Source organism: Amaranthus tricolor, chromosome 10 (genome assembly GCF_026212465.1).
Source record: "Amaranthus tricolor cultivar Red isolate AtriRed21 chromosome 10, ASM2621246v1, whole genome shotgun sequence".
NCBI lineage: Eukaryota > Viridiplantae > Streptophyta > Magnoliopsida > Caryophyllales > Amaranthaceae > Amaranthus > Amaranthus tricolor.
Genome location: NC_080056.1, coordinates 12942015 through 12969251, shown reverse-complemented (window position 1 = coordinate 12969251; position 27237 = coordinate 12942015). Strand labels below are relative to the sequence as shown.

The following is a 27237-nucleotide window of genomic DNA, read 5'->3' as shown; positions in this document are numbered from 1 at the left end:
CTTATGATGTTTGTGCACTTGTGTCCCCCGTTAATATGCTGGCATTCACAATAAGTCCAGCCTAATTTAACAAATTTGTAAGCTTATGAGATTATTGCATTCTCTAATATTATTAATCTACAATACATATTACAAATACAAAGATTGTTTCCGAAACTTCTAAATCAAAAAAACCTTAAAAACAAATTCAACAATACTTATGAAATTCAGAGTATTTAATCACTACAAGACAAAGAAGAAGACTAATCAAAATGAACAACAATTTCTATTCTTCATCTTCAAATGCACATTAAACACATATTTTCCAAAAAAAAAAAAAACCAGCACAGACAAAACTTTACAGTAAAATATTCTAGTAGCCTAAAATCTTATTACTTCTTGTTGAAGAACTCCACTTGTGATCCCGCATCACTGTGATCTCGCATCGAAAATCAGAGGGACGAGGACCAACATCCAAAAAGATTGTATTTTTCGGTACCTTACAAAACTTCCCGGAAACAAAAATGGGACTGGCTTTCAACCTCTTGCAAATCGTACATCCAGGGGACTTGATTGCGCAGAGGAGGAACTATCTCTTAGTGATGATTTCTTAACAGTTCTGTAATGCTTCAGGCCGATGTTATCCTTGTATGTTGCTTGTTGTAGATGAAGCATTGCAAGCATGCTAAGAGCAAATAAAGCAGTATTACCTAGAACTCCACTCAATTTATCGAGTTGAAGTGTTCTTTTGGCGGAATCTAGCCCAGCGAACAGTAGTTTTACAAAGATATTGGCATCGACTCCTTTTTGCTGCATTGAGTGGTCGAAAGGTGCGCTTGCAGGAGGATTAGAGGAATTCTCGGGTCCCATAAAGCAACTGGTGGCATCTCTTACACTTCCCACGAAATCCATAGCTTCGTCAATTACTTTGTATCTTTTGCCATGGTGTTCAGCCAATCTCACGGCAAGAATGATGCGGCTCTGCTCTAATCGTGCAACTGCAGCATCTCTTTCTGCACGCTGCTGAATTTGAACAGTCTGACAAACACAAACATACAAAATAGAAAAGCTTAGGCCCAACTAAAAAGAAGAACTACACATCCACTACGTGGGACAAAGAAAGACCACAAAGTATATGGACAGAAAACAGAACGGAAACAAAGCTCTGGCTGAGGAAAGTAATACAAAGACTCAAGGCTATGCACTAGCTAATTAAGTTTACTTGGATTATGCAACACACATTAAGGCAGATTACAAGCCACTCTGAATGTCTATTACTCTATTCAACTCTCTTCACTTTAAATTTCAGTCAGCAACATTCCTAGGATTCAGGATAGAGTACAACACACCAATTTCGGGATGTGAAGGACTCAGTCGTGCAGGACAATGATATTTCCAAACAGCACATTCATAGAAGTATGCTCTCATATAAGTAGGCAATAGCGAAATAATAGTTATTTTGGAGGATGTTAAAAGAGGATACAATCCAGTCTATACAAAGAAAACTACACAAATTCCAGCAACAGTGTGAAGCCAAACACAACACCCTACATCAACATCACCCTCAATTACTTTGCTACAGTGCCAACTGCCAACCAACTTGGTTCTTCAAAAAACAACAATGACAAAACTTTAATCCCATCCAAGAACAACAAATAGTATAAAAAACTATAGGGTTCAACAATGAAAAGGGAGTTTGAGGAAAAGGCTAAATGCACAAAATCCAAGAATTTAAGAGACAAGAGACGTCCTAAATCATGGCTTTTCAAGTGCAAGCATAAAAACTTAGATAGATCCAAACTCAACTACAGTAATAAGCTTAAAGAGCTACTGCCCACAATTAGAGTCAAAATTGTTCTCCCCTTTATATTGCACTCAATTGTTTTCTACAAAAGGCTCTTGAATAAAGAAAATAATGAACAGCTACGTATCCATTAGGTTCTCATGGATAAAATGAATAGAAAACCTGCATGTTAGAAACATCCCAACAAGGGCCAAGCAATTTTCTAGTAGTATTCAGACCATAGGGTTCCATCTTTTTAGCCAAAACTTAGCTAATGAAAGAAGATAAATGCACAGTAATTTACTCTCATTTGCTTCCTCCGTTCTTTTAGTTGCACCCTATCCATTTTCACACTAATCATCATTTGATATTATTTTACATGTTGCGGCTATTATACAAGAAAGGGATTTGTTTTATTCGTCTCATCGGATATTTTCATAATATCAAATTTTTATAATTTTTGGTTGAGTGTAACTCTAGATATAAGCAACCAGAGAAACGCATTGGACTGCGCAAAAAGGTGTTTGGGTGCATGTAAAACAATAGAGGAAGTACAATGTATTGAAAAAAGGCCTCTTCCTATAGATTTTCCAACTACAAATGCAAGTTTTAAACATGGAAAAAAATATAATCATAGAACATACTATTAATAACTACCCCGAGCTTTGATTTACCACTTGGTTTACTAAAAACTGAGAACTAAAGTATGCTTAAAGGGCAAGTTTTATCAGACGGCCATTAGATCAGTGGTAGTATATGTATCAGAATGTTTGGCTTTAAAATGAATCGTAGTTAAAAAATGAGAGTAGCAGAAATGCAAAAGCTTCGATGAATGAGTGGACAAACCTTGATTAGAATTTAAAATGAAGATATAAGAAAGGGTTTAGGAGTTGCAAATTTTCAGGAAAAGGTGAAAGATAATCGTTTAAGAAGTTTTGGGCATGTGAAAAGATGGGGTATTAGCAAACCAATAAGAAAGATAGAAAGTTAGAGTTTGAGAAACTTAAAAGAGGATGAGGAAGACCGAAAAAGACTTGGAGAACATAACAGAAGTAGATTTATAAATTGAGATGATAGAAAATGAAAGAAGATAAATCCATATGGATGACGATGAAATTAATATATTGGTTCATGTAGCCAATTCCAATCCATGTGGAAGGAAAATCATAATGAATGAAAAAGCAAAAACCATCACTCATTTTCGAATGGGCCAAAATATCATTGATGTTTGACTTAGAATTGTTCATTGGTGGGCTGCCCATCAGGTTCGGCCCATATGGCTCGAAAAATGGGCAGATTTGTACAAAGTTCAAAATTGGGCGCGCCTGTAATGCTCGAGATAATGACACAAAAACCAGCTTATTTATACTATTTGTTTTACGACTACAATTAGTTTATTAACAAGAAACATATATTATTACTTATTGGTGCCCTTTTTATTTGCTGACTCGCAAATGCACCCTTCATTTGTTTTTATTTGTTTACAACTAATTTAAATTATTTATAACTAAATTCATCTATATAAAACTAAATCCTACATGACTAAGCTACACTATGCCAAATTAAGATATCATGTGACCATATGAGTTTTGGCTAAAACTTTTGTTTCCATATTAAAGGGATGTATAAACTCTAATTATAGGCAATGATGTTGACAAAGAGGCATAGAATAACCCCTTTTATATACCTTATACTCCTAATGAATAACCCTTTTTCCATGAGTTCATAATGAATACAACAAAATAAGGGAATGCATGATGAATAATGAGTGGATACTAATGAATTTTAGAGTCTTAAACCTACATTGAATAATTAGACCTAATTATATAAGAAAAAGCTCGTTTACCAGGGCGTCCCACCATAAGAAAAAGGCGAGTAGCGGTAAATAAATTAAGCTCACAAAGGCAACAGGCTTTTGAAATTTTTAAGCTTGCGAGTAGGACTATAGTTTCAAGTCTCATGTGCTAACCATCCAAATCTGCCAATGAAAACCTCTTTTACTGTCCTAAAACTTGAAGACAGATTCTCAAGTAGTCAAGCCCCTTGTTAAATTAATCTCAAAAATGTCATCTCGACATGAAACTAATTGTAAAATTGATTGAGCAACACCAAGTGAATGAGTGAATTATTTATTGTCGAAATCATTGAGCTTAAAGCATCAAATCAAATTATAACCTCAATATCTTCAACATCGATCATAAGTTCACCATATCACATATTCAACAACAAGAATAAAAGTGGCAACCATCTGCACACTATTGTAAAATCTCGACACTAGTGACGACATTGGTATAATTATTAGACACTCCGTTTTGATCCAAAAATATGACAAGATCGCCAAGTGGGACACCAAGTGGGACACTTGAACACATATTTATGCCGGATACAAGTATGAAAGTTTGAAAAACATAGGAAACATGTGGCTACACAAACATAGCAATTTAGAAAGCCATGCCTAAGGCAAGTAACAAAGTGCTTATGAAGAAATCAATAAGGATGAGTCAACACACCAATAATCTTTTAAGCGAACTGTAATCTCAAGTTCTTAGGCTAATATCAAATACTTTCACCATTACATCTAGAATCTCTTACAATCTAAATACTAATTATCCTCCAATAACCATAGTCCTTACAAGACGTAACAAGACACAAAGCAACATACCAATAAGCACACCAATAATCTTTTAAGCAAACTGTAAGCTCAAGTTCTTAGGCTAATATCAAATACTTTCCCCCTTACATCCAGAAATTTCCCAATCTGAATACAAATTATCCTCCAATAACCATAGTCCTTGCACGACGTAACAAGACCCAAAGCAACATACCAATAAACACAAGTCAACACACCAATAATCTTTTAAGCAAACTGTAAGCTCGAGTTCTTAGTCTAATATCAAAAAAAAAATCACCCATTACATATAAAAATCTCTAGCAATCTAAATGCTTATCTTACAATAGCCATAGTCCTTATGGAACGTAACAAGACTCAAATCAACATACCCTAAGAAATACAGAAGGAATAAGCTACTACACACCAAACTGCTTCTAGAAATTTCCCTAATGCACTTATTGAAGAGTCACAACTCAACATAAACCAAAAATTGACCAGTAAGCAAAACTCCATAGACTAATTCCATTCGTTTTACCTTTATACATTGTTAATCTATTCCAACATTAGTCATATCATAATCAAGGCATGTAGGGAAAGGAACTGGAAGGACATGGAGGGAAACATTTCCTTCATTTGGATACCAAGAGGGGAGGGGTGATGGAAGAAAGGGAATAGGAGGAGATAATTTCTTTACCTTTTGTACTAAACAAATCCTTCAACATTCGAAATATTTCGAAGGTTAACACGTTAATCTTCCCTCCTCTATCCTTCCATCCCATCCCTTCATCTCCTTTTCATTAGTTTTCTTCCTAAAATTCTATCCAAACACACACTAAAGGTTTAATTACAAAAAGAAACTGACAATCATAGCAACCATATGAAACAAATTCAGCATTAATTTGGTGTCTGCAATGACTCAGTTATCAAAATTTATAACACCAATAAACGACTGACGCTGAATTACACCAAAACAAAAGAAAATAATAATATAACGAAACAATTCTCCTGAGCAAATAAAGCTAAATTCATCCACGGTGCAAATTGGTCCAGTCTAATATACCAACAATTTCTGGGTAGCAACAAAATTCTCCCCAAACACAGAAATCTAATTTTCCTACATTTTCAAGAAAACAAACAAGTTATCCTAACAAATAAATAAACCCATAATTATGGGGGAAAAAAACAGAGAACCTAGATAAAACCCACGCAAAATTTGGACATAATTATGTAGAAAAACAATAAATGTTAATATATTGATTAATAAGAATACAAGCTACATAAGAACCTACAACAATGAGCAATGAAAATTAAATGAAGTCCCTAAAATTAGATTTTTTTTTAAAAAAAAATCGTTTATATTTGTTGCAAATTGCAATAATTATAAATGAACAGAAGAACAATTTATAAGCATGAAGAGAGAAACTAACATCGAGAAAGCCAAGCTGTTGTTCAAGATGTTCAAGGGCAGAGCGAATAGAATTAAGACTCTTAGCCTCGGCAATGGCGGAATCCTTAAAAAACACAAACCCATTAACATTCTCGTTATTCGTCTTGAAATCGTGATCAAAGAAATGACATTCATTACTCTTGAAATTGTTGTGGTCAGCAGAATTGTTGTTATTTTTGAAGGATTTAGTGGAACTAAGGAAATGGGTTCGAGAAATAGAATGAATTGCATCACTCAATTTGTCATGTAAATCAGAAATCTTGTCTAAAACAGCTTCAATTTCTTCCATTTCAACATCCCATTTCATTTTTTAGGGTTGTGGAATTAGAGGGAAAAAGAAGGGTGAGATTATTAAGGGTTATTAAGACTTGAGAGAGAAAAAGAAAAGGAAAAAGGAAAAAGTAGACATCTATGAGCTTGGCATTCAGGGTGGTAAGCACGTTTGGAATTTGGCCTTGTCTAAAGAAGTGTTCGTGTGATTGTAATGCGAAAATTTGAAATCATTAAATCAAAAAATCAAAAAATAATCAAATAATACCACTTTTATAATTATTTCAAAAGTATGCGTGAAATTATCAAATTAGAAGTTTGGAGCTGTTCGCAGTTATGCACAAATACTCATATCAACTTTTTTTTTCCCAATTCTCAAAACCCTACCTTCACACTCGACATTCTCCCTCTAAAACCATAGATTCAATCCATCATTTCTTGCATTCCTTTTTCAATTTGACACTTTAAAATTAGTCTGGAATACTCTATCTTGCTCAAAGATAAACTTGTTTGTGTTTTTTTAGTGTATATGTAGTTTTTTTAGGTTTATAATCAAACTTGCTTATTTTTTCAAATGTAGGTCACTAGTTGTTAAATCAAGACTCTTCTTAATTATCCATAACAATTCAAGGTAATTTTTAATTGTTTTTATAGCTTTATGTTGTTTTTTGAAGTAATGTTGTTGAATTAGTTGAATTCAATGTTGGTAATATTATTAGAAATGTTGATGTTAATGTTGGTATTAGAAATATTATTTATGAACTTATGAATTGATTTATTATTTGGATTTTATGTGTATTATATATGTATGAACTTAGTTACATTATAGACTTTAATAATTTTTATACCAAAACAGATTATAATCAATTGAATATAATGTACTTGTATGGGCATGAAGTTGATGATGATGTTGATTTTCTTTATATTAATGTAGAAAATGGCATCATTTCGCGTGACCATAGTATGTTTTTGAAATGGTTCTATTCGAGAAAGTAGTGGCAAAGTTCATTATGTTGGGGAAAGACGTAAATTGTTTGCATGTAATTCGAACATGGATTTAAACCACTTTAAACGTTTTATAAGTTCTAAGATTGGATTGGACCCTACTAGAAGTATCGTGAATATAAGCTTTAAATATGACATGAGTAGAGAACTGCTTGCCTTTCCTGTTGAGGATGATGAGGCTATAGATACTATGTGTGAGCATTCAAAGTCCACCCAAATTCCCTCTTTGGAGTTATACGTAGAAGAAGTACCCTTAGGGAATGTAGTTGCTTCTAATCCTACTCCTACCCCTATGCCTATATTAACTCAAGAAACTCCTAATCCTTTCATTCCTTCCGCATCTTATACTTTTTCTCAACCCCCTACGAATCAAGTTCCAATTGATTCAATGGTTAACTTAGGAAAAACTATTGAGATTGGACCTTGGGATAATGGAAATGAGAGTAATGAGCTCATTGACGATCCTTCTGAGGACGATGTGGATGTTAATGAGGATGCGCTAGCAAATGACATGACCCTAGGCAACATTTCTACAATCATTCCGCCTACACCTTATGCCCTATGTCCACCTTTAGACGAGTATGAGGAGGACAACTCATATAGGACTTGGGCTTGTGATACCACTTACACCGAAGCTATCATAGTGTATCATATTCGTAGAAATGTGGAGTACAGAACGGAGACCTCGAACCAAACTGTCCTTACCTTGAAGTGCAAGCGGGGTTGTTCGTGGAGACTTAGGGCTACGTTTGATTCTTATTTATCTTCATGACGTATTGTTACCTATAAGGGTAAGCATGGTTCTTGTGTATTGGGTAGTGACACTGTTTCGGCTGGACACATTCACCTGACATCTTATGTCATTAACAATGTCATTAGAAATTGTGTTGCTAAAGACCCATCCATTAAGGTATCTGTCGTGCGGCAGATGGTTAATTATTGTTTTGGTGTGGATGTGAATTATAAGCGAGCTTGGTGTGCAAAGCAACAAGCCTTCTTGTCCATATACGGGACCTGGGAAGGTTCTTACTTACTCCTTCCACGCTTTTTAGAAGCTTTGCAACATTCCAACCCGGGGTTAGTACTTGAGTGGTATTTTACGGAGGACAATGACAAGGATGTATATGTGAGACCTAATATTAAGACCTTCCAACGTGTCTTTTGAGCGGCTACAATCATTGTAAACCTCTTATCGCCATTGACGGCATACACTCGCATGGTTAATATAGTCATACCTTATTAACTGCCATTGCCCAAGATGGTGATAAGGGAATCTTTCCATTAGCCTTTTCCTTGGTAGAGAAGGAGAATATAAGTGCATGGTTGTGGTTCATGGCTTGTATTCGTAAGCATGTCACACAGAGGATGGAATTAAGCGTTATATCTGATAGACACGCGGGTATTTTAGCAACCATGGAAGAGCCGGAGTGGTAACCACCTAATGCCCATCATAGGTTTTGCTTACGTTATTTGCTTAGCAACTTCAATCGTGCTATGGGTAATGTTCAGCTGAAGAAGTTGTTTGGAAAAACAGCTGAGCAAAGACAACAAACTAAGGTAATGAATGGCTTAAAGGCAATTGCGACTGCAAAATGAGAGGCGATTTTCTAGATTGATGACGTAGGTGATATGTCTAAGTGGTCGTTGTGTCATGATGGAGATCATAGTTATGGCGTTACTAACACGAACTTAGCTGAAGTTTTCAACTATGTGATGAAGGGTGTACGTTTTTTACCTTTGACAACACTTGTTGAATTCACCTTTTATCGGGTAAACGACTACTTTGTTCAAAGACGTGAATGTGCTAGTGCATGGTTACTTGGAGGACACATGTACACAATGCATGCCACTAGGATTATCAATAGAAACACCGAGAAGGCAAATTTCCATGACATAATCGCCTTTGATTATAGAAGAGGCGTATTCGAAGTTAAGACTGGGAAGGGAACTAGAGGATCGTCCAAGGGGGTAAGATTCAACATGTAGACTTGAATCAAATGTAGTGCACATGTAAGAAACCTGAGGTATACCACCTACCTTTTTCACATGTACTTGCTGTTTGCATTAAACGACACCTTACACAGTGGCGGACCCAAGAATTTCAAATTGGGGGTCAAAATTTCGGATATCGGTTGTGGCGACGGAAAGGCGAGGGCAAGTTTCGGATATATATATATATATATATATATATATATATATATATATATATATATATATATATATATATATATATATATATATATATATATATATATATATATATATATATATATATATATATATATATATATATATATATATATATATATATATATGTTTGCATATGTATGTATATATATATATACATACATATACATACATATACAAACATATATATATATATATATATATATATATATATATATATATATATATATATATATATATATATATATATATATATATATATATATATATATATATATATATATATATATATATATATATATATATATATATATATATATACATTTTTTGATTTGTGATTTTCACATTTATTTTTGAAATAAGTTTGAAAGTTGGATTATTTGGTTCATTTTTTTGATTTTTTAACTTAAACATTTCAAATTTTCTTGTATTGCTTGGTGCTTGCCACACATATGGTCTATGGACCAAAATCTATCACTTATTTGGGTCTTTTTTGGTGCTCATATGATTGTTGTTTTGTCATTGGAAAAAAAAAAAGAAAATTGTACCTTTTAAGAAATCAGTTTCACAAAATATAAGAAATCATTTTCATAAACAAAAATTCTTATATGAGACAGTTTCATCGTGAAACATGCCTCATACTTGGATTAGATAGCCCGATAATAAAAATTTTTAGCTGATGTGCTTCCTTTTTTGAGGTCTCACTGTGAGACAATCTCATACAAGACGGATTCACAAATGCTCATATGAATGTCTACTTGACTGTATCATTTATTTTTTTTATCTCTCTCTTAGAATTTTTTTTCTCTCTTTGTTTTCTCATCCTATGTCTTTGTTTTCTCTTCTCCTCTTTGATTTCTTTGTGAAAATGAGTGGATGTGGTTCTTCCAATTGTGCTCAAAGTTGTAGCTCAACTGGAATTCGTTGTTTTCGCAAAGAGGAGGCAAAACTCTGTATTTGTCGAAGGGTACCTAACACAGGGAGAAGTTGTACGGTTTCCGTTTTTGGCGTGTAAGGAGTCCTAATTAGAGTTCACATTAGGAAGAATTTGTCTTTTTTTGCTTTGATGTAGAAATGCTTCTTAATACAGAGGTTTTGATGTATTAATAATATATTCACAATGACAATCAATGAAGCAATGAAAGTGAATGTCTTTTGGTGCAAGTTTATTACTTCATTTCAAGTGTAATATCATAAACTGCCTATATACTAACTATTTTGGGACTAATTGCCTTTATTCTAACTAGTGAGTTATAGTAAGCTAAGTAACAGTATTATTTTCGGTCGATACTTGAGTTGATTGAAATATAGTCTCTGCGAAGGTGTGAGTGATTGACCTTGGTTGGGACGAAATTGGAAATTTGTGGGGTTAAAAGTTCAATTTCATGAAAATGAATGGATGGAATTGAAAATTTGTGATGCACATACACATCCACTATCCTATTCTAAACTACTACATCATGCAAATGGACAACATCATTTTTCCCAACTTTTTTCCTTAATCCATCCTTCAAACTAAAGGCTGAAAACATGTAAAAAAAAGTCCATCTATCCCTCTATCTCCACTGCACTTAGTAACTAAAATTATCAAATAATTTGTGGACAAATATGATCAATTCAAAATGTCCTACCAAAACCTTCGATATACATACTAGAACCTTTAGATTCAGTAAATTCACCCTCATACCAAACTCTGATAGGCACATTAAGATCCATTGTGTAATTAGTGGCGGACCTAGCTAGGGGCAAGGGGGGGCAGTGGCCCCCCCAATTTGAAAAAAATAAATCAGATTTTTTTAAAAAAAAAAATATATTTTTTGCGACCACTTAGCGACCACCTGGCGACGAAAATTCTCGTCGCTAATAACCTTTTAAAAAAAAAATTAAAAACGGCAGCCTACTGCCTACCTACCCAGCCTTCCTGAGTTCCTTCTCATTTCGAAAAAAAGGTACCGAACCCTAAACAGCACAGGCTTCCTCTTCCTCTCCCTCTCCCAAATCTGAAATCTCCACCGCGGCACCGCCACAGCCCACAAACGGCAGCCTTCCTCTTCCTCTTCGTCGCCAGTCGCCACAGCCACTGCCACAGCCCACAAACCGTTCCACAGCCTTCCACAAACCGTTCGTCGCTCACAGTCACTGACTGTTCTTGAGTTCTTCCTCTTCTTCGCTACTCGCTTCTCACAGACACGACAGTACACTTCGTCAATTGTGAGTTCCATGCTTCCATTACTTATTTAATTGTTAATTTGTAATTGTGATTGTTAATTTGTTTAATTTGCAAGATAATTTACTGTATTGTTTCTTGTTTTTTCGTTTTCTTCCATGAATTTTGTTCTTGTTCTTGTTGTTGATGGAGTTGTCAGTTGTAATTGTAAGATGAATTAGATGATGTAATTGTTCTTGCTTGATGATGTTGATGGAGTTGTGGGTTTGTAAGCTCTTTTTTTTGTCTCATTGGTTGATTGAATGTTAATTGATGTTAATTGATGGAGTTGTTGTCTCATTGATGTTAATGGTTCAATTTTGTTCTTGTTGTGGGTTTAATTGAATAATTTGTTTGGTTCATTGGTTGCAAGTTGTTAAATGTTACTTGATAGTTTAGTTCACCTTGATGGTTCATTGAATAATTAGATTGAATAATTGAGTCATATTTTTAAATTAATTAGGAAATGTCAAGTAATTCAAGTTCACCTTGTTCGAAAAAGTCAAAAGCAAAGGGAATACAACCCGATCTTCGTGAATTATTGTTTAAAAGAATGAAATCCCAACAAACATCTAACGAAGGCAATGAATCTCCTCCTTTAAGTTCCCCTCTAAGTCCTCCTTTAAGTTCCCCTCCAAGTGAAGATGTTAATATGGAAGTAGGTGGTTCAAGTAGAAGTAGTTGTGATGAACCATTGGATGATGAGTGGGTGTATGATGTTGAACTTCTTCCTCATGACCCGGGATTGAGGAAAAACATAATGGACTATCCCCCTAATGAAAGAAATCCGGTTAGGAGAGCATATATTCTTAAAAAACCTTGCCAACCCAAAACACATGATTTCCCTCAAAGTAATATCTCCGGTAGGTTACGCCGTTTTAGTTTGAATTGGTTCAAAAAATGGGATTGGCTTGAATATAGTGTTGAAATGGATGCCGCATTTTGTTTTGTTTGTTATTTGTTCAAGAGGGATGTTGAAATTAACAAGGGGGGTGATGCATTTGTTGTTGGAGGTTTTAGAGCGTGGAATAAACCTGAGAGGCTTGAGAAGCATGTTGGAGGAATTAAAAGTGCTCATAATATTGCTTATGAGAAATATGTGAATCTAAGAGATTCAAAGAAGACATCAATTGAATTTTTATTTGATAATGCGAGTGAGGTTCAAATGAATGAATATCATATTCGTTTGAATGCATCCTTAACTTGTTTGAGATTTCTTTTGGGCCAAGGTTTGGCATTCCGGGGACATGATGAAAGTGAGGAGTCATATAGTAGAGGTAACTTTATTGAGCTTTTGAAGTGGTTGGGTGGGAAGGTTGAGGAAATAAGAAAATATACTTTCCAAAATGCACCCAAAAATTGTCAATTAACATCTCCCAAAATTCAAAAAGACATTATCACTTGTTGTGCAAAAGAGACTACTAAGCGCATAATAGAAGAGGTTGGTGATGGTTACTTTTCTATTTTGGCCGATGAATCAAGTGATGTGTCTCAAAAAGAACAACTAGCTCTTGTTTTGCGGTTTGTTAATAGAGAAAATGGATCGGTAGTGGAACGCTTTTTAGGCATTCTACATGTGGGTGATACTACCGCTTTATCTCTTAAAAATGCCATTATGTCGTTGCTTATGGAACATTCATTGAGTCCTTCCATGATAAGAGGTCAAGGGTATGATGGGGCAAGTAACATGAGGGGTGAAATCAATGGCCTCAAGACTTTGATTATGAATGATAATCCAAGAGCCTATTACATTCATTGTTTTGCTCATCAACTTCAACTAACTCTAGTTGCGGTTGCTAAAAAGAATGTTAATTGTACTTGGCTTTTTGACGTACTTGCAAATTTGTTAAATGTGGTGGGAGCTTCTTGTAAGAGAAGAGACCTTATTCGAAAACACCAAGCTCAAGTAGTGGCTCAAGCTTTGGAAGTGGGGGAAATTGAAAGTGGATCGGGTTTGAATCAAGAACGTGGTTTGAGTAGGCCGGGAGATACACGTTGGGGATCTCATTACAAGTGTTTAATAAGTATCATCAACTTGTTTCCTTCAATTATTAAAGTGCTTGAGGAGATTGGAGAAAATGGCTCTCCGGATGATAAGCTCAAAGCTCAAGTTGTTTTAGGATCTTTGGAGTCCTTTGATTTTATTTTTATAGCTCATTTCATGTTGACTATTTTTGGCTACACTAATGATTTATGTGTTGCTTTACAAAGAAAGGAACAAGATATTGTGAATGCCATTAGCCTTGTTAAAAGTACAAAGAATGTGTTGCAAAAGATGAGGGATCAAGGATGGGATAGTCTCTTAGACAAAGTCATTTTATTTTGTACTAAACACGAGATTGATGTTCCATCTATGGATGCTCAATATGTACCTCAAGGAAGATCAAGACGTTTTGCTAAACAAGCAACAAATCTACATCATTTTCGCGTTGACATCTTTTTGGAAGTAATTGATTTGCATCTTCAAGAGATTGATAACCGTTTTAATGAGAAGAACATGGAGTTACTTACATGCATGGCTTCCCTGAGTCCTAGAGGTAACTTTTCATCTTTTGATAAAGAGAGGATACTTAAACTTGCTTCTTTATATCCCGAAGAGTTTTCATGCTATGATTTAACGGCTCTTGATCTTCAACTTGATGTCTTCTTGGATTCTATGCAAAATGATGAAAGATTTCATGATTTGCAAGATATCAATTCTCTTTCCATGATGCTTGTTAAAACAAGGAAACATGAGACTTTTCCTCTTATACATTTGCTAATCAAGTTGATGTTGATTCTTCCTGTTGCTACGGCAAGTGTAGAAAGAGTGTTTTCCGCAATGACGTTTGTCAAAAATAAGTTGAGAAATAGCATGGGTGATCAACTAGTGAATGATTGTTTGGTTACTTACATTGAGAAGGAAGTGTTTCTACAAGTTTCTGATGAAAAGGTTATTGATCGCTTTAAAAATATGAAAACTCGAAGGATGAATTTGTAATTTTCATTTGAACGCTTGTATTTTTTTTTTAATATTTTGGATTGTAAAACTTTTAACATCGGATTTGATATTGTAAATTGTAATTTTCTATTTTTCTTGTAATTTTCTATTTTTCTTTAATAAAAAATTATTCGGACGACAATCAAATTATTTGAACGACGTGACGTTCGGATTTTGCCCCCCCAAATTGAAATTCCTGGGTCCGCCACTGATTGTGTTTAATGATAAAACCCTATAAAATCAAAAAAACATAAGTAAAAAAAACCCATAATTGACCAGCAATTGAGGAAAAGATAATTTCTAAGCAAAATACGAAGCTTTTTTAAACAAAAGTGCAATGGATAATTTAACAGTTAAAAAGAAACACTTGTGCACCGAATATGTTCTGGCAAAAGAAAAGTGCAAATCATGGTATATAAACTTCGTGAGAGATCTTCAAGTCCAAAAACCAGAAGTCGTCATTGAAGAAAGCGAGAATTTGATTGCAAGAAAATGGGTTGAAGAGTACAATTGCATGAGAGAGGTTGAAGTTAGATGAATTAACATTAACTGTTTCGAAATAAAGAGAAAATGACAGCAATAACTAGTTAACTGAAAGAAATAAGTGTTTTTTTGGTTGCCAGTCATTTAACCTTTCTTTGAACATAGGCATAAAAGGTTAACATTTTGTAGTATAAATTAAAGGTTGACCCTTTATTTGAAAATGGGTTAAAGGTTAGCCTTTTAGATATAATTTTTCCTTAAGTTTTTTATATTATGCTACACTGACCGTAAAAGATTTTAGCATTAACTTTTTGATCCCACTTAATATAAATCCTAAATTCGCCACTATGTGAAATAGTAGTAAATTAGGCTAAATAGTATAACTAAATTGATTAAAACATCTATTATTAAAATTTAGATACTCACTTAATTTTTTTTATCTTTAACACGTAATTTTAAATGTGAAATTTGACAATGACTATTTAAAATTTAAGTTGTTTTTGAATTAAGGCTAAATTTGTCTCGCCATAAGACGGTCTTATATAAAAGTTACTTATTTTGTGCAGTTATTACAGATTATTATCTAAAATTTTTTATTTGTATCCAAATATTTGGGATTGCATTTGTTGATAATTGTATACTCCTTTTTTCATTATAAAATCACATCATTCTAGTAATAGTACTCAGGCCTATTACTTTGTAGTTGAAGAATAATGCACAACACAAGTCGATAAAAAATAAGTGAATGTAAATATGTAATCATGTAATAAATAAAGAGAATAAATTTGTGGATAAAACTAAAAAAAATGAGATATTAAGAGTTGAACCATTACCATTAAAAAAGAACTGCGAGGCTTTCTTTGAAATTTGATAATAATTATTAAGCTATATTAGAAATCAAAATCAAATCAAGGGAAGAATGTAAGTATATTAAGCACTTCATCTCTAAATATTTGATAACAATTATTAAGTTATATTATTATAATTTGATAAAATCATAATAAGTAATTGTAGTTTACTTTTAAATTTATATTTATATATGGTTTAATACTAACAACCACTTGTATTGCACGAGTGTATATATACTAGTATATAATAAAATCTTAATTTTAAGATATAATCACGAAGTAGGAGATGATCATGCAATGGATCGGATCCAACCAAACTCAAACCCAAATCATTTAATTTTTAGTGGCCCCATACCAAACCCATACAATTAGGATGTGGAAATTATATACCAGCCCCGTCGGGTCTTATGCTCTCATTAATTTATAATTAATTGCTTTTTCGAATTATTATTAAGCAAATCTTCTGTCCGACGGTTGTACCTATGCGACCAACCATAAATTCAGCCAAACAATTTTTAATGTTATTAATTAACATCATACTTTAAAGTTTTCAATGCTTACTCTAAGGCTTAAGATGCTCATCCCAATGATTTAAATTCTCATTCTAAGTATTAAAATGAACATGCATGTCAAGGCTTAAGTTCAACATCCTATACTTTATTTCAAGTCTTCAAATGTAGTGCCTCTGCCCCTCTTAATTTGCACCACTTTTCATATTAATTTATCCTATTTATTTTGCACCCCTTTTTGGTAATAATTCCACACATTTTATTTTATTCTCATTCACAAACTTATTTTCTTTTTTCATTTTAACTATTTATTTTTATAATAACTTGTTTTTTGTCTTATTCTCCAACCTAATTTCTCATTTCACTCAAAAGTTTTGAGTGCATCCTCTTAGGGACAAAATAAGTATATTCCAAAGCTTAAAATGTATATATTCAAGGATTAAAATCTTCATATTATTAGTTGCTTTTGTTGGTACTTTATTAAGTATATAAGCTGCAATCTTAAGCACTTCTCCGTAGAATGACTCTAATAAGGTAGAATGACTAATCATGCTTATTACCATTTTCTTAAGAGTCCTATTTTGTCTCTCAACAATACCATTCATAATTGGAGTACCAGGCATGGTGTAATAAGGAACAATACCACATTGATCTAGAAATTTAGCAAAAGGCCCTGGACGTTGTTCAGCTAAACCGTCATAACGACCATAGTATTCATACCCACGATCATATCTAACGACTTTAATCCTTTTGTCAAGTTGATTATCAACTTCAGCTTTTTAATTTTTGAACACGTCTAATGATCGATTCTTTTCATGAATGAGATATATATAGCCATATCTAGAATAGTCGTCTTTGAAAGTGATAAAATATAGTTATTTATTTCAAGGACTTGGAAATGGACCATATATATCTGTGTGAATAAATTCTAAGGGATAATTTACCGATTACAACCTTCAAATTACCAAACACGACATTGATACAACCACTTTATTCAGATAACCTGCTAAATGACCGTCGGCCAAGGTAAATGACCTTTGATTTTCAATTAAATTCATTAATCTAACCTAATTTTCCGATTACCCTCCTTTAAAACCTTCTTTCCCAATCTCTCTCTACCCCTCCCCAAAAACCATCATTTCCTCACCCCCAACACCACCACCATCACCAACCTAACAAAATAACAACTATAATCTAAAATTTATTTCTTAAAATTCTAATTTCTTAAATGATACAAATATGTTGAATCATTTATTAAAGTCGTACATCGCTTGTGTAATATCTAATTATAAATCAAAATAGTTGGCAGTCAGGGTGATAGTCTCCTTGGCTATCTTTACAAGCTCTCCTCTTTCATGCCAGGCTTTCCTCTTCAACATTCGCAAATATTTGTATGTACTTGTTCATATTTCAAGGTCGGATATTATTGATGTTTAATTCTTGTTTTTGGGTTCCAATTTTTATATTTAAGTATCTCTTCACAATATAACTTAAATAGCTAAGAATATCACAGGACTCAACTATTGACGTTCACTTTTAATTTGGATACGCCCATGTGCCATCGCTATTTTTCCGTGTTTCTGTAGTGAGTCTTCAAATATAATCATGGATAGGCAAATTTTAAAGAATGCTTCTCTATAGCATTCGTTACCAAAAATAATAATATTATATTTGAAAGAGTCACTACAACATAACTTGCTTTTAGTGTAATATATTTAGCGATATTTAATTTAAATGTCGCTACTTTAAATTTTTAAAAGTATATATATAGTATTTAGTGACATTTATTAGACCCTTTAGCAGCATAATAAAAAATCATACTAAAGCTTTTTGCGACATAAGATCTAGTGACATTTATCACAAATGTCACTATAGACTACAGAAACAATTACATATGCCAATAAAGACCAAATAAAGTGTCGCTAAATCACTTGATAGTGGAACTTAAAATAAAAACCAATGATTATTACACTAAAAATATAAATCAGTAGCATATTTTTAATGTAACTAAATCTAATATCGCAAAAAGTTAAATTTGTTTTAGAGAAACAAAATAAAAAATAAAAACATTATAATATATTTTGATGCGCAATTTAATGATAAATTTCAAAATTTTATAGTTTACTAGGTAATATCATTAATACTTTATATGATTAATAAATCATAGTTTACTATTTAAAAATTGATTTTATATTTCCTCGTGAAAGAACGCCAGGGCGTTCATTAGCAATATAAAATAATAAATACGAAAGGACTACACAACTCTAACTTTGTAGGGAGTAATTAGTTTTTGGTGTTATTTTGATTTTGATATAAACAAAATCAAATCAAACTAAATTCGTTTGTATTTTCAAACCTAGAGTTAAACTAATTTTTTTGTTGACTGTACACTAGTGGAAAAAATCTCATTTGCTGCGGTTTTTGGTGAGATTTTTTGGCCATAATATGCTACGATTTAGACCCCAAGCGTTAGTGATAACAACATATGACCTATTTTAAATGATACGGTTTTATAGGAACCGCAGCATATAGCATATATATATATATATATATATATATATATATATATATATATATATATATATATATATATATATATATATATATATATATATATATATATATATATATATATATATATATATATATATATATATATATATATATATATATATATATATATATATATATATATATATATATATATATATATATATATTGCTTATTTCGTTTAATATTAATAAATAATCCAATAATTAATATACAATGTAATAAACAATGATTAATGTACAATGTAATAATCCAATGATAATCACCAATTATCACCAATAATCACCAACTAATATATATATACACTCTCGATCGTATATATAATAATATGTACATATACAAATTCAAGTCTTAAATCTAAACTAATTACATTATTTACCAAGAACAAAAATTACCAAGATACGCAGCAATCTTGTGTTTCAATTCGCGCATTTTTCCATCTCTCAAAGGGTGTGTTTCCCTAGGAGTGTCGTATAAAATCTATAATATAATATTAAATTAAATGATACATAAACATTAGATTTTACTAATAGTAAATATATAATATTTAAGAACGTAACAAATACTTAAGGGCATCAATGTTTTCGACTCCAACCTCCTTCCAAATTGTAAGATATCGTTCATGTATTTGAGAGTGTAGTATCCGCAATCAACTGTATTATAATCTTGTCGAAAGAATTAAGAGAAAATAGATGTTAATGTTGTGTGCCAAGTTTCGTGCAAAACAAATCAAGTTTGAGCTACTTTATGCGCAAAAGTGCCAAAAAAGCTTAAAAACCCTTAAAATCGCAACTTAGCACGTAATTTCTAGCATATGACTATGATTTTCAATTCTAACCACTTCAATACAACAATATATACCAATCTTGTTGTGTGCCAAGTTTCGTGCAAAACAAACCAAGTTTGAGCTACTTTATGCGCAAAAGTGCCAAAAGAGCTTAAAACCTCTTAAAATCGCAACTTAGCACGTAATTTCTAGCATATGACTATGATTTTCAATTCTAATCACTTCAACATAATAATATATACCAAATAGTGTTGTTTTTTACCACGCTTTACCTAATTAATCAATAGAAATCAATCAATAGAAATCAATAGAAACCAAAAAACCCCTAAAACCGTTTTGCTTGCTGATTCAAAAGCTTTACCATGCTTTTCCTAATTAATCAATAGAAATCAAATGTCATATATTAGTTTAATGATTGAATCAAAAGAAGTAAATTTAAATCAAAAGCTATAATATAATATGGAATACTTACAACTTCAATGGGAGTTGTTCTTTTGGCAAAAAAGGCCTCTCATTCATTCTTCGATATGACCCCATATTTCATAGGGTATCTTTGAAGGTGCTTGCTCTCCACCTTCGTTTCCCGTTTTGATCTTTTTGGTCTTACGGGCACGCTTCTTCGTGATCCAGCCAGTTATTAGCTTGGATTTGAAATCTCTAAATCTTTCAGCAACAGTTGAAAGAAATACATTCTTCTTCTCCTCATCGTTCTCGATGTGAAAAAGATTCTACGAAAGAAAAATTATATTTATTAGTGTCAATTAAATTAATTTTAAAATGAAATTAAATGAATAAAAATAGTAAAGTTGCTTACCACAGTATCATCCCATAGAGAGTTCTTAAAACCCTCCGGAACCTCGTTCCATGCGTACAATATCGAAATCTTGTGGATACATAGGCCCACTAGTTTTCCATATTTCCTGCGCCATTTTCCACAGGGTTGGCCCAATGCATTGTATTCCAAATACATGGGTTCTGTGACTTTGAAGTTTTTCGTAGGACCTCGCCCTTTTCTTTTCTTAGTGGTAGTGGGAGCATTCATTGGTGGGGCGTCTTCAGTGTCATAATCATTGTTAAGTGGTAGAGCGTCTTCAGCCATACGCTCGTATCTAACAATTTGGTCCTCTTTAGTGTCATAATTATGATGCTCATTATACGAGACCTCAATCTCGGGGACAATTTGATCTTTGAAAAGATGCATTGTAGATGAGTACCTGAATGAGTATGAATAGAAATATATTAGAACATAGGAACGTATTCAAATATAACCATTTCAACACAATAATTTATACCAAATTTAACGCATCTTTCTTTATAGAAAACAAGCACTTGAATCTAGGTATTTTTGGAAGATACCACAATACCTTAGCCGAGGGCTCTTTAGCATTCCGAGCCCCTTTACGTTTGTAGCGCGATAACCCACACCTAGGACACTCTTCTAAGTTCTCGTTTTCATTCCGATACAATACACAATCATTCGGACACGCATGAATATTCTGGTACTCTATGCCGAAAGGACACATGAGCTTTCTGGCATAATATGTTGACTTTGAAAGTTCATTTCCCTCAGGAAGCATCTTACCTAACACTTTTAATAACACTGTGAAACTAGCGTCACTCCAATTGAACATTGACTTAATATTAAAAATTGTCAACACTGTTGTTAGTTTGGTGAAGTTTGTACATACATGGTACAAAGGCCTTTGAGAAGCCTCTGTCAACAAGTCAAAAACACGAGGATTTTTTCCTAACTCATCCTCGACTCCCTCCATCATCTCATCAACACGATCCACATCCTCATCGACATTCTCTTTATCTGTCTCATACCCATCAACACGATGTACTATATCCTCATTGACATCCACATTATTGACATCCTCAACAACACTTCTCTTTGTAAACTCCCTCCTCACCATGCCAAACCCAAACATGATATTAAGGCCTAAACCCACATCGAAGTATGTGCTCCCTAAGGATATGAACACTATCTACCTTTGATACATTGCCACAAGTGACACATGGGCAATAAAAACCAACTCCCCCCGTCCTAACTTTATGTTCAACCGCAATACTACAAAATTCTACTACGCCATCAATAAATTCTGACGATTCAATGCTTCCATACATCCAAGAACGATCTTTTGTCATCCTAAGTGTGATTAATTAATTCAAAACAAAATTAATATACAAATTTTAACATATATAATTAACCCTAATTAACCCAAATTAACCCTATTTAATCCTATATAACCTTTATATTATTTAAAGTAATCAAATTATGTATATTTTAATTACAAAACATATATAACAAAAAAAAACCATTTTCTTTAATCAAATACACATAAATCAAAATAATAAGAAACTAATAATATACAACTACATACATAAGTAAATTATTCACATTCAAATATACAACTACATATATACATAAGTAAATTATTCACATTCAATCTACCCTAAAAATCCTAATTAATTAAAATTATTCACATTCAAATATTCAAGTACAACATACATAAGTAAATTATTCACATTCAAATATAAAATACATACCTTGGTAATTAGATATGATAATTTTGTTTCTACAATAGGATTATGTTGCCTACAATGAAAAACAAAATCAAAATTAATATAAAAAAAGACTAAATCCTTAAAACACAATGAAGCTATATTCTTGAAGAACTTAAACAAAGATTGAAAAATTTATACCTTGAAGAACAAGACTTAGCCCTAATTTCGTGGCTTTTTGAAGGAAAAGCAACAATGGTGGGTTAAAGAACTTAAACAAAGATGGAGAAGGAAATTCGTGCAACGGATGTGTTATTGAAGAACATAGTACGTAGCAGTCGTGGGGTTTAGAAGATGATGAACGAAATTGAAGAGAAGAACACAGTAGCAGTTGTGGGTTTTTGAAGAACTTGAAGAGATTTTTGAAGAGATTTTCGTGGGTTTTTGAAGAAATTTTTGAAGAGCTTGAAGAAATTGAAGAACTTGAAGAAGAACACAACAATCGTCGTGGGTTTTAGGAGGGTTTTGAGCAAATGAACGTTGAAATCGAATTTTTAACTTTTTTAGAATCACTATTTGCTGCGGGCTGCCAAAAACCGCAGCATATACTCAAGTCTGAACGTGTTTTTAATTTTTTAGAATAACTATTTGCTGCGGGCTGCCAAAAACCGCAACATATACTCATGTCTTTTAGATTATATGTTGCGGGCTACAACAAAATCGCAGCATTTGAACTAATTTTTTTTTTACGAATTCTTTTATGCTATTTTAAGCTGCGTTCAACAAAAATCACAGTAATTAATTAGCAACAACTATGGTTTTTTTCCCTAGTGGTACCAAACTAAATTGAATTACACCTTAAAAAAACAAAATCAAATCAAACACAAAGCCATATTAGTTAAACCATATATTATAAATTGCCACTATTAACTAAATTTCAAATAAATATTTAAAAGTTCGATCAATCAAACACTTCAAAGTTCAAAGAAACTAAACTAAGCCAAATTTAATTGTTTTGACAAATTATTAATTATTTAAAGCTGATGTATTTTTCTTTTCTTTTAACACATGCTCTTAACTATAAGCACTCCAAAGTTAAGTCTTATTTTTTTCTATTGAAAACCGATTCCAAACAAAAAATCAGATATATATTTTTCCAATTTAAACTACATCAAATAAGAAAAAAAAATCAAATTATTAACCAAAATTAGGTGGATTTGATTTTATGTGTTTATCAAACAATGACCTTGTCAAAAAAAAAAAAAAAAAAAAAAAAAAATCTCACAACTTTTTTAAAATAATATTGTCCCTCAATAAATGATTGGATTTAGATAAGAGCAGATATATTGAAGATCTGAAGAAACAAATAGTCCAATAAAATATTGTACCGACCTAAAAATGGTCCACATTCAGTCTTAAAATCTGAAAAATGAATACCAAGATTATAGCCCTTTTTATTTATTAACGTATTTATTTATATATGTATTTATTTATTTACTTGATAGTTTATTTTTATTTGTGCATTATGTTTATTGCAAAAAAAATGTCCCCCGTTTCACCTTTGTTTGCGCTCATGAAAAAATCTTATCCTAATCCAAATCTGACATTGTCTCAATTTGGAATATATTCCATTTTTGGCATTCTACATTGCCATATAATTTGTTGACGTAGGAGGTGGAACAGAAAAATTATTTTTTTTTAAAAAAAAGGAATTTTTTTAATACACAAAAAGGATGTTTATATATTTACATATTATTCCCTAAATTCAAAAAGTGCTTTCAAAAAATTAGCAAGAATCCAATACTCATAAGTCAAAGAGTCATGGAAGAAGATTTATCTTAGCATCCAAAAATTCATTAAAGAAAATATGCCTTGCAATCATCTAGAGTTCTTTTCTCAAATTTTATGTGAATTAATTCCTCGAATCTTAATATTTAAGTTTATCAAAAATAATGTCCAATACATAAGTCAATTCTTTTTTTTTTTTTTTTTATTGTTTATCTTAAACCTTTTTGTTATCTTTTTTTAACTGTGAAAATCTCATTAATAATACAACATATTCACAATTCGTTAAACATAAATTCACTTATTGTTTATTTCAAATAAACCGACCAAAGGGATCCATTTCACATAACAACTCCACCAACAGATAACATTAAGTTACCCACCCATCTGCACACTACCACAGACATATATAGCGTTTAGCTGACCGGAGGAAGGTGGGAGGTGTTCATTTAGTGTTGGGGGTGAGGTATTAAAAGTAATTTAGAAAAATGTAGAACTTTAAAAAATAGTAACATAGAAATATCTAGATATTAGTAAAGAATTAAAAAAGATAAATCTAGCTAGGAAAAATCTAGAGAAATGTAGTGTAAGAATATCAATAAAAAAATAAAATATTAAGACATTCACCTACTTTAAATAGGTGATGCATAATTAATGTAAGAATAACAAGTAAAAAAAAACCAATTAATAAAGTACTAATTGTTCAATTCCAATACTCTTCCCAATTTTATAATTTCCTTACATTATACTCCCTCCGAACCAAATAATTAGTCCCATTTCCTTGGGCACGGATATTAAGGGTTGTGTGGGGTCCATTAAAAAGGTGGTAGTTGGGTATTTTTAGTAATTGGATTGATTGTTAATGATTCCCTCCTTTTGCTTAATAAAGTAGATAGAATGAATTTTAGAGGGAAAATTGGGTTTCACATTGTTTAAGACTTAATTGAAATTAATACATTTCCGAAATTTTTATAATTAAACAACCATTAAACTACTTAATTTAAATTATAGAAAATTACATCAAATAAATTACAAAGACCGTCAAAATCATAAAATAAACTAAGTCTTCAATTCTTCCTTGATTTCTTCAACGTTTTTTGAACGGCAATTGAAAACGAGCAACCCTCTCGCCACATGTGCATGCGGATATTAAATCTTTCGTTGACTTCAAATTTATAAAAAAACAAACACGGTATGCATTTAGTGTTCAAAATTAATTAAAAAACTACAAAAAATCTAAATGTTTTGATTTTGAAAAGAAGCCATCAATGACACTGGAAGAAAAATAAACTGATCAATAGAAGCCATCCATGAAACTGGAAGATTGTAACACTGATGAAAAGAAGCCAACAATGAAACTGGAAGATAAATACAGTAATGAAAAGAAGCCATCAATCCAATGAGTTGACAATTAGTAACACAGTAAAGGGAAAACAAAAAAATTAAGTGGAATGGCGCCAAACTTAAAAAAAATTGCGCCCATACAACAACAAAAACCACCAAGCATCAGTAAATGTATATAAGACAACATTAAGTGAAGATATCAGCAGCTTCAATTAATTTCCACCACCTTCAATTAAGTATATACAATGGGTAAAAAAAAAAGATGTAGATAATTTTACTAAGACTCAAATAATGCATGAGCTTTTAACGTCACTAAACAGTAATGGAAAGCCTTAACATAGGTTCATCAATGAAATTGCGAAGAAGTACGATTTGCATAGGAGGAGAATCGGAAGGATATGGAGACAGATTCGGGATAAAAAAAAATAAAGTTCCAATTAATGTCAAAAATCAGCATACAACTATGCACAATTAGTTAACGCAGTGACTACAGCATTTGACAATCTGACACCAAATGCACTGAAGAATGTATGGATCACACTACAAGCATGTAAAATTGAGGTTATTAAGAAACTAGGTGGTATGGATTATGACATTCCACACATGAGCAAAGCAAAACTTGAAAGGGAAGGGAGACTCCCACATTGTTTGGGGGTACAGCAGGAAACAATTTACGAGGCACTAAGATATCTGGACACAAAGGTGGATGAAACTACATTTGAGGTCATTTTATTTTACTTGGGGATCAAAGACAAAACAGTTTTCCATCAACTTCATTTAACAAGAGCAAGCACAGAAGCAACAACAGAAGAAGCAGCATATATTCCAGCAAGAAATGAAGCAACAGCACCAACAAAAGACACAACTACATTAACAGAAGCAGCACCAGCATGAACACCAGGAACATGTAAATATCACACATGAGTATACTTTTGGGTTACCTTTTGTACTCACTTTTGGGTTACATTGTTAGGTAAATGTTTAGGTTTAAACACGATGTAGAAATTAAATAGGGGAGATGTTTGGCCGTAAACATTTAGAACGAAATGTCATATAACAATTTATTGATGGCTTCAAAAACAAAATGAAAAACAAATTCATCTCAGATCACAATTTGAACTCATCACAGATAACCCAAATCCCATACTAATTGCCTCCTACATCTGGTAAGAACATAGCCTCCTAAACATAATGTTTGGTGGCTTATGAAATGAAAACCCTAGATTGGTGGCAAAATGAATGGATTTAGGGATTTTGTAGCTATAATCAATTGTTTACCCTCAAAAAAAAAATCATAGGGCAACAAAAACAGAACACGAAAGACATGCATACCATACATACCACATAAACAAAATCATCATTAGTCATAGAGGAAAGATGTATCCATACGAGAAAATGGGCCTCGAACATCTATATCAGACAGCAATTTATCATCATCCAATGATTCTTCATCTGAGGAAGGGAACAAGTTCTCAATGTATAGATCTTGAAGATTTAGTTGTAAATCAAACATACCCTGTATTTCTTCATCTTCAGATGTTATACTTCTTCCCCAGTTAGGATCCGTTTCATCAGAAGTCGTAGACGATGCAGGTAGGCGATTGTAGAAATTGAACCATGGGTTAGGAGATCCAATCGTAGGATCACTTTCTTGGGACGAAGACAAACAAGAAAGACAAGACGTTGGTGACGCCATGTTCGAAAAAACCCAGAAAAGTGAAGAAAAAACCCAGATTTAAAAAACCCCTAAAAGTATTAGGGTTTCAAAGAAGACGAAGATGGTGGAAAAAAATTGAAGATGAAGATAATAAACCGTAAACCAAGGTATTCTTGAGGATGAAGATGAAGATCATTGAAGAAGAGGAAGAGCTATACAGAGGTTGAGGATGAAGATGAGAGAGAGGGAGGGAGAGGTAGGGATTCAGAGTAAATAGGGGAATTATAAAAAGGAGGGAATG

The 27237-nt window shown here is 32.5% G+C and overlaps 2 protein-coding genes across 2 annotated transcripts; one reads left to right on the top strand and one right to left on the bottom strand.

Moving 5' to 3' along the window:
* Nucleotides 1–91: 91 nt before the first annotated feature.
* On the bottom strand, nucleotides 92–6249 carry LOC130825975 (plastid division protein PDV1-like). The gene is made up of 2 exons (XM_057691439.1): nucleotides 5801–6249; nucleotides 92–1017 (listed from the first exon to the last, which is right to left on the bottom strand). Exons 1-2 carry the CDS (start codon nucleotides 6125–6127, stop codon nucleotides 517–519), a joined length of 828 nt encoding a protein of 275 aa, XP_057547422.1. The 5' UTR covers nucleotides 6128–6249; the 3' UTR covers nucleotides 92–516.
* A 5705-nt stretch (nucleotides 6250–11954) lies between these two features.
* Nucleotides 11955–26173, top strand: LOC130824852 (uncharacterized). Its single transcript, XM_057689868.1, has 4 exons — nucleotides 11955–12278; nucleotides 12456–14420; nucleotides 14822–14879; nucleotides 25734–26173. The coding sequence occupies exons 1-4, from the start codon at nucleotides 11955–11957 to the stop codon at nucleotides 26171–26173; spliced, it is 2787 nt and encodes a 928-aa protein (XP_057545851.1).
* The last annotated feature ends 1064 nt before the right edge of the window (nucleotides 26174–27237 follow it).

Excerpts from the sequence above, each read along its gene's own strand:
- LOC130825975 (XM_057691439.1), bottom strand. The coding sequence starts at position 6,127 with ATGAAATGGGATGTTGAAATGGAAGAAATTGAAGCTGTTTTAGACAAG. Across the intron at positions 1,018-5,800 it reads AACAGCTTGGCTTTCTCGAT|ACTGTTCAAATTCAGCAGCG; the intron begins GTTAGTTTCTCT and ends TGTGTTTGTCAG.
- LOC130824852 (XM_057689868.1), top strand. The coding sequence starts at position 11,955 with ATGTCAAGTAATTCAAGTTCACCTTGTTCGAAAAAGTCAAAAGCAAAG. Across the intron at positions 14,421-14,821 it reads TACAAGTTTCTGATGAAAAG|TTAAAAAGAAACACTTGTGC; the intron begins GTTATTGATCGC and ends ATAATTTAACAG. Across the intron at positions 14,880-25,733 it reads AAAGAAAAGTGCAAATCATG|CATACAACTATGCACAATTA; the intron begins GTATATAAACTT and ends GTCAAAAATCAG.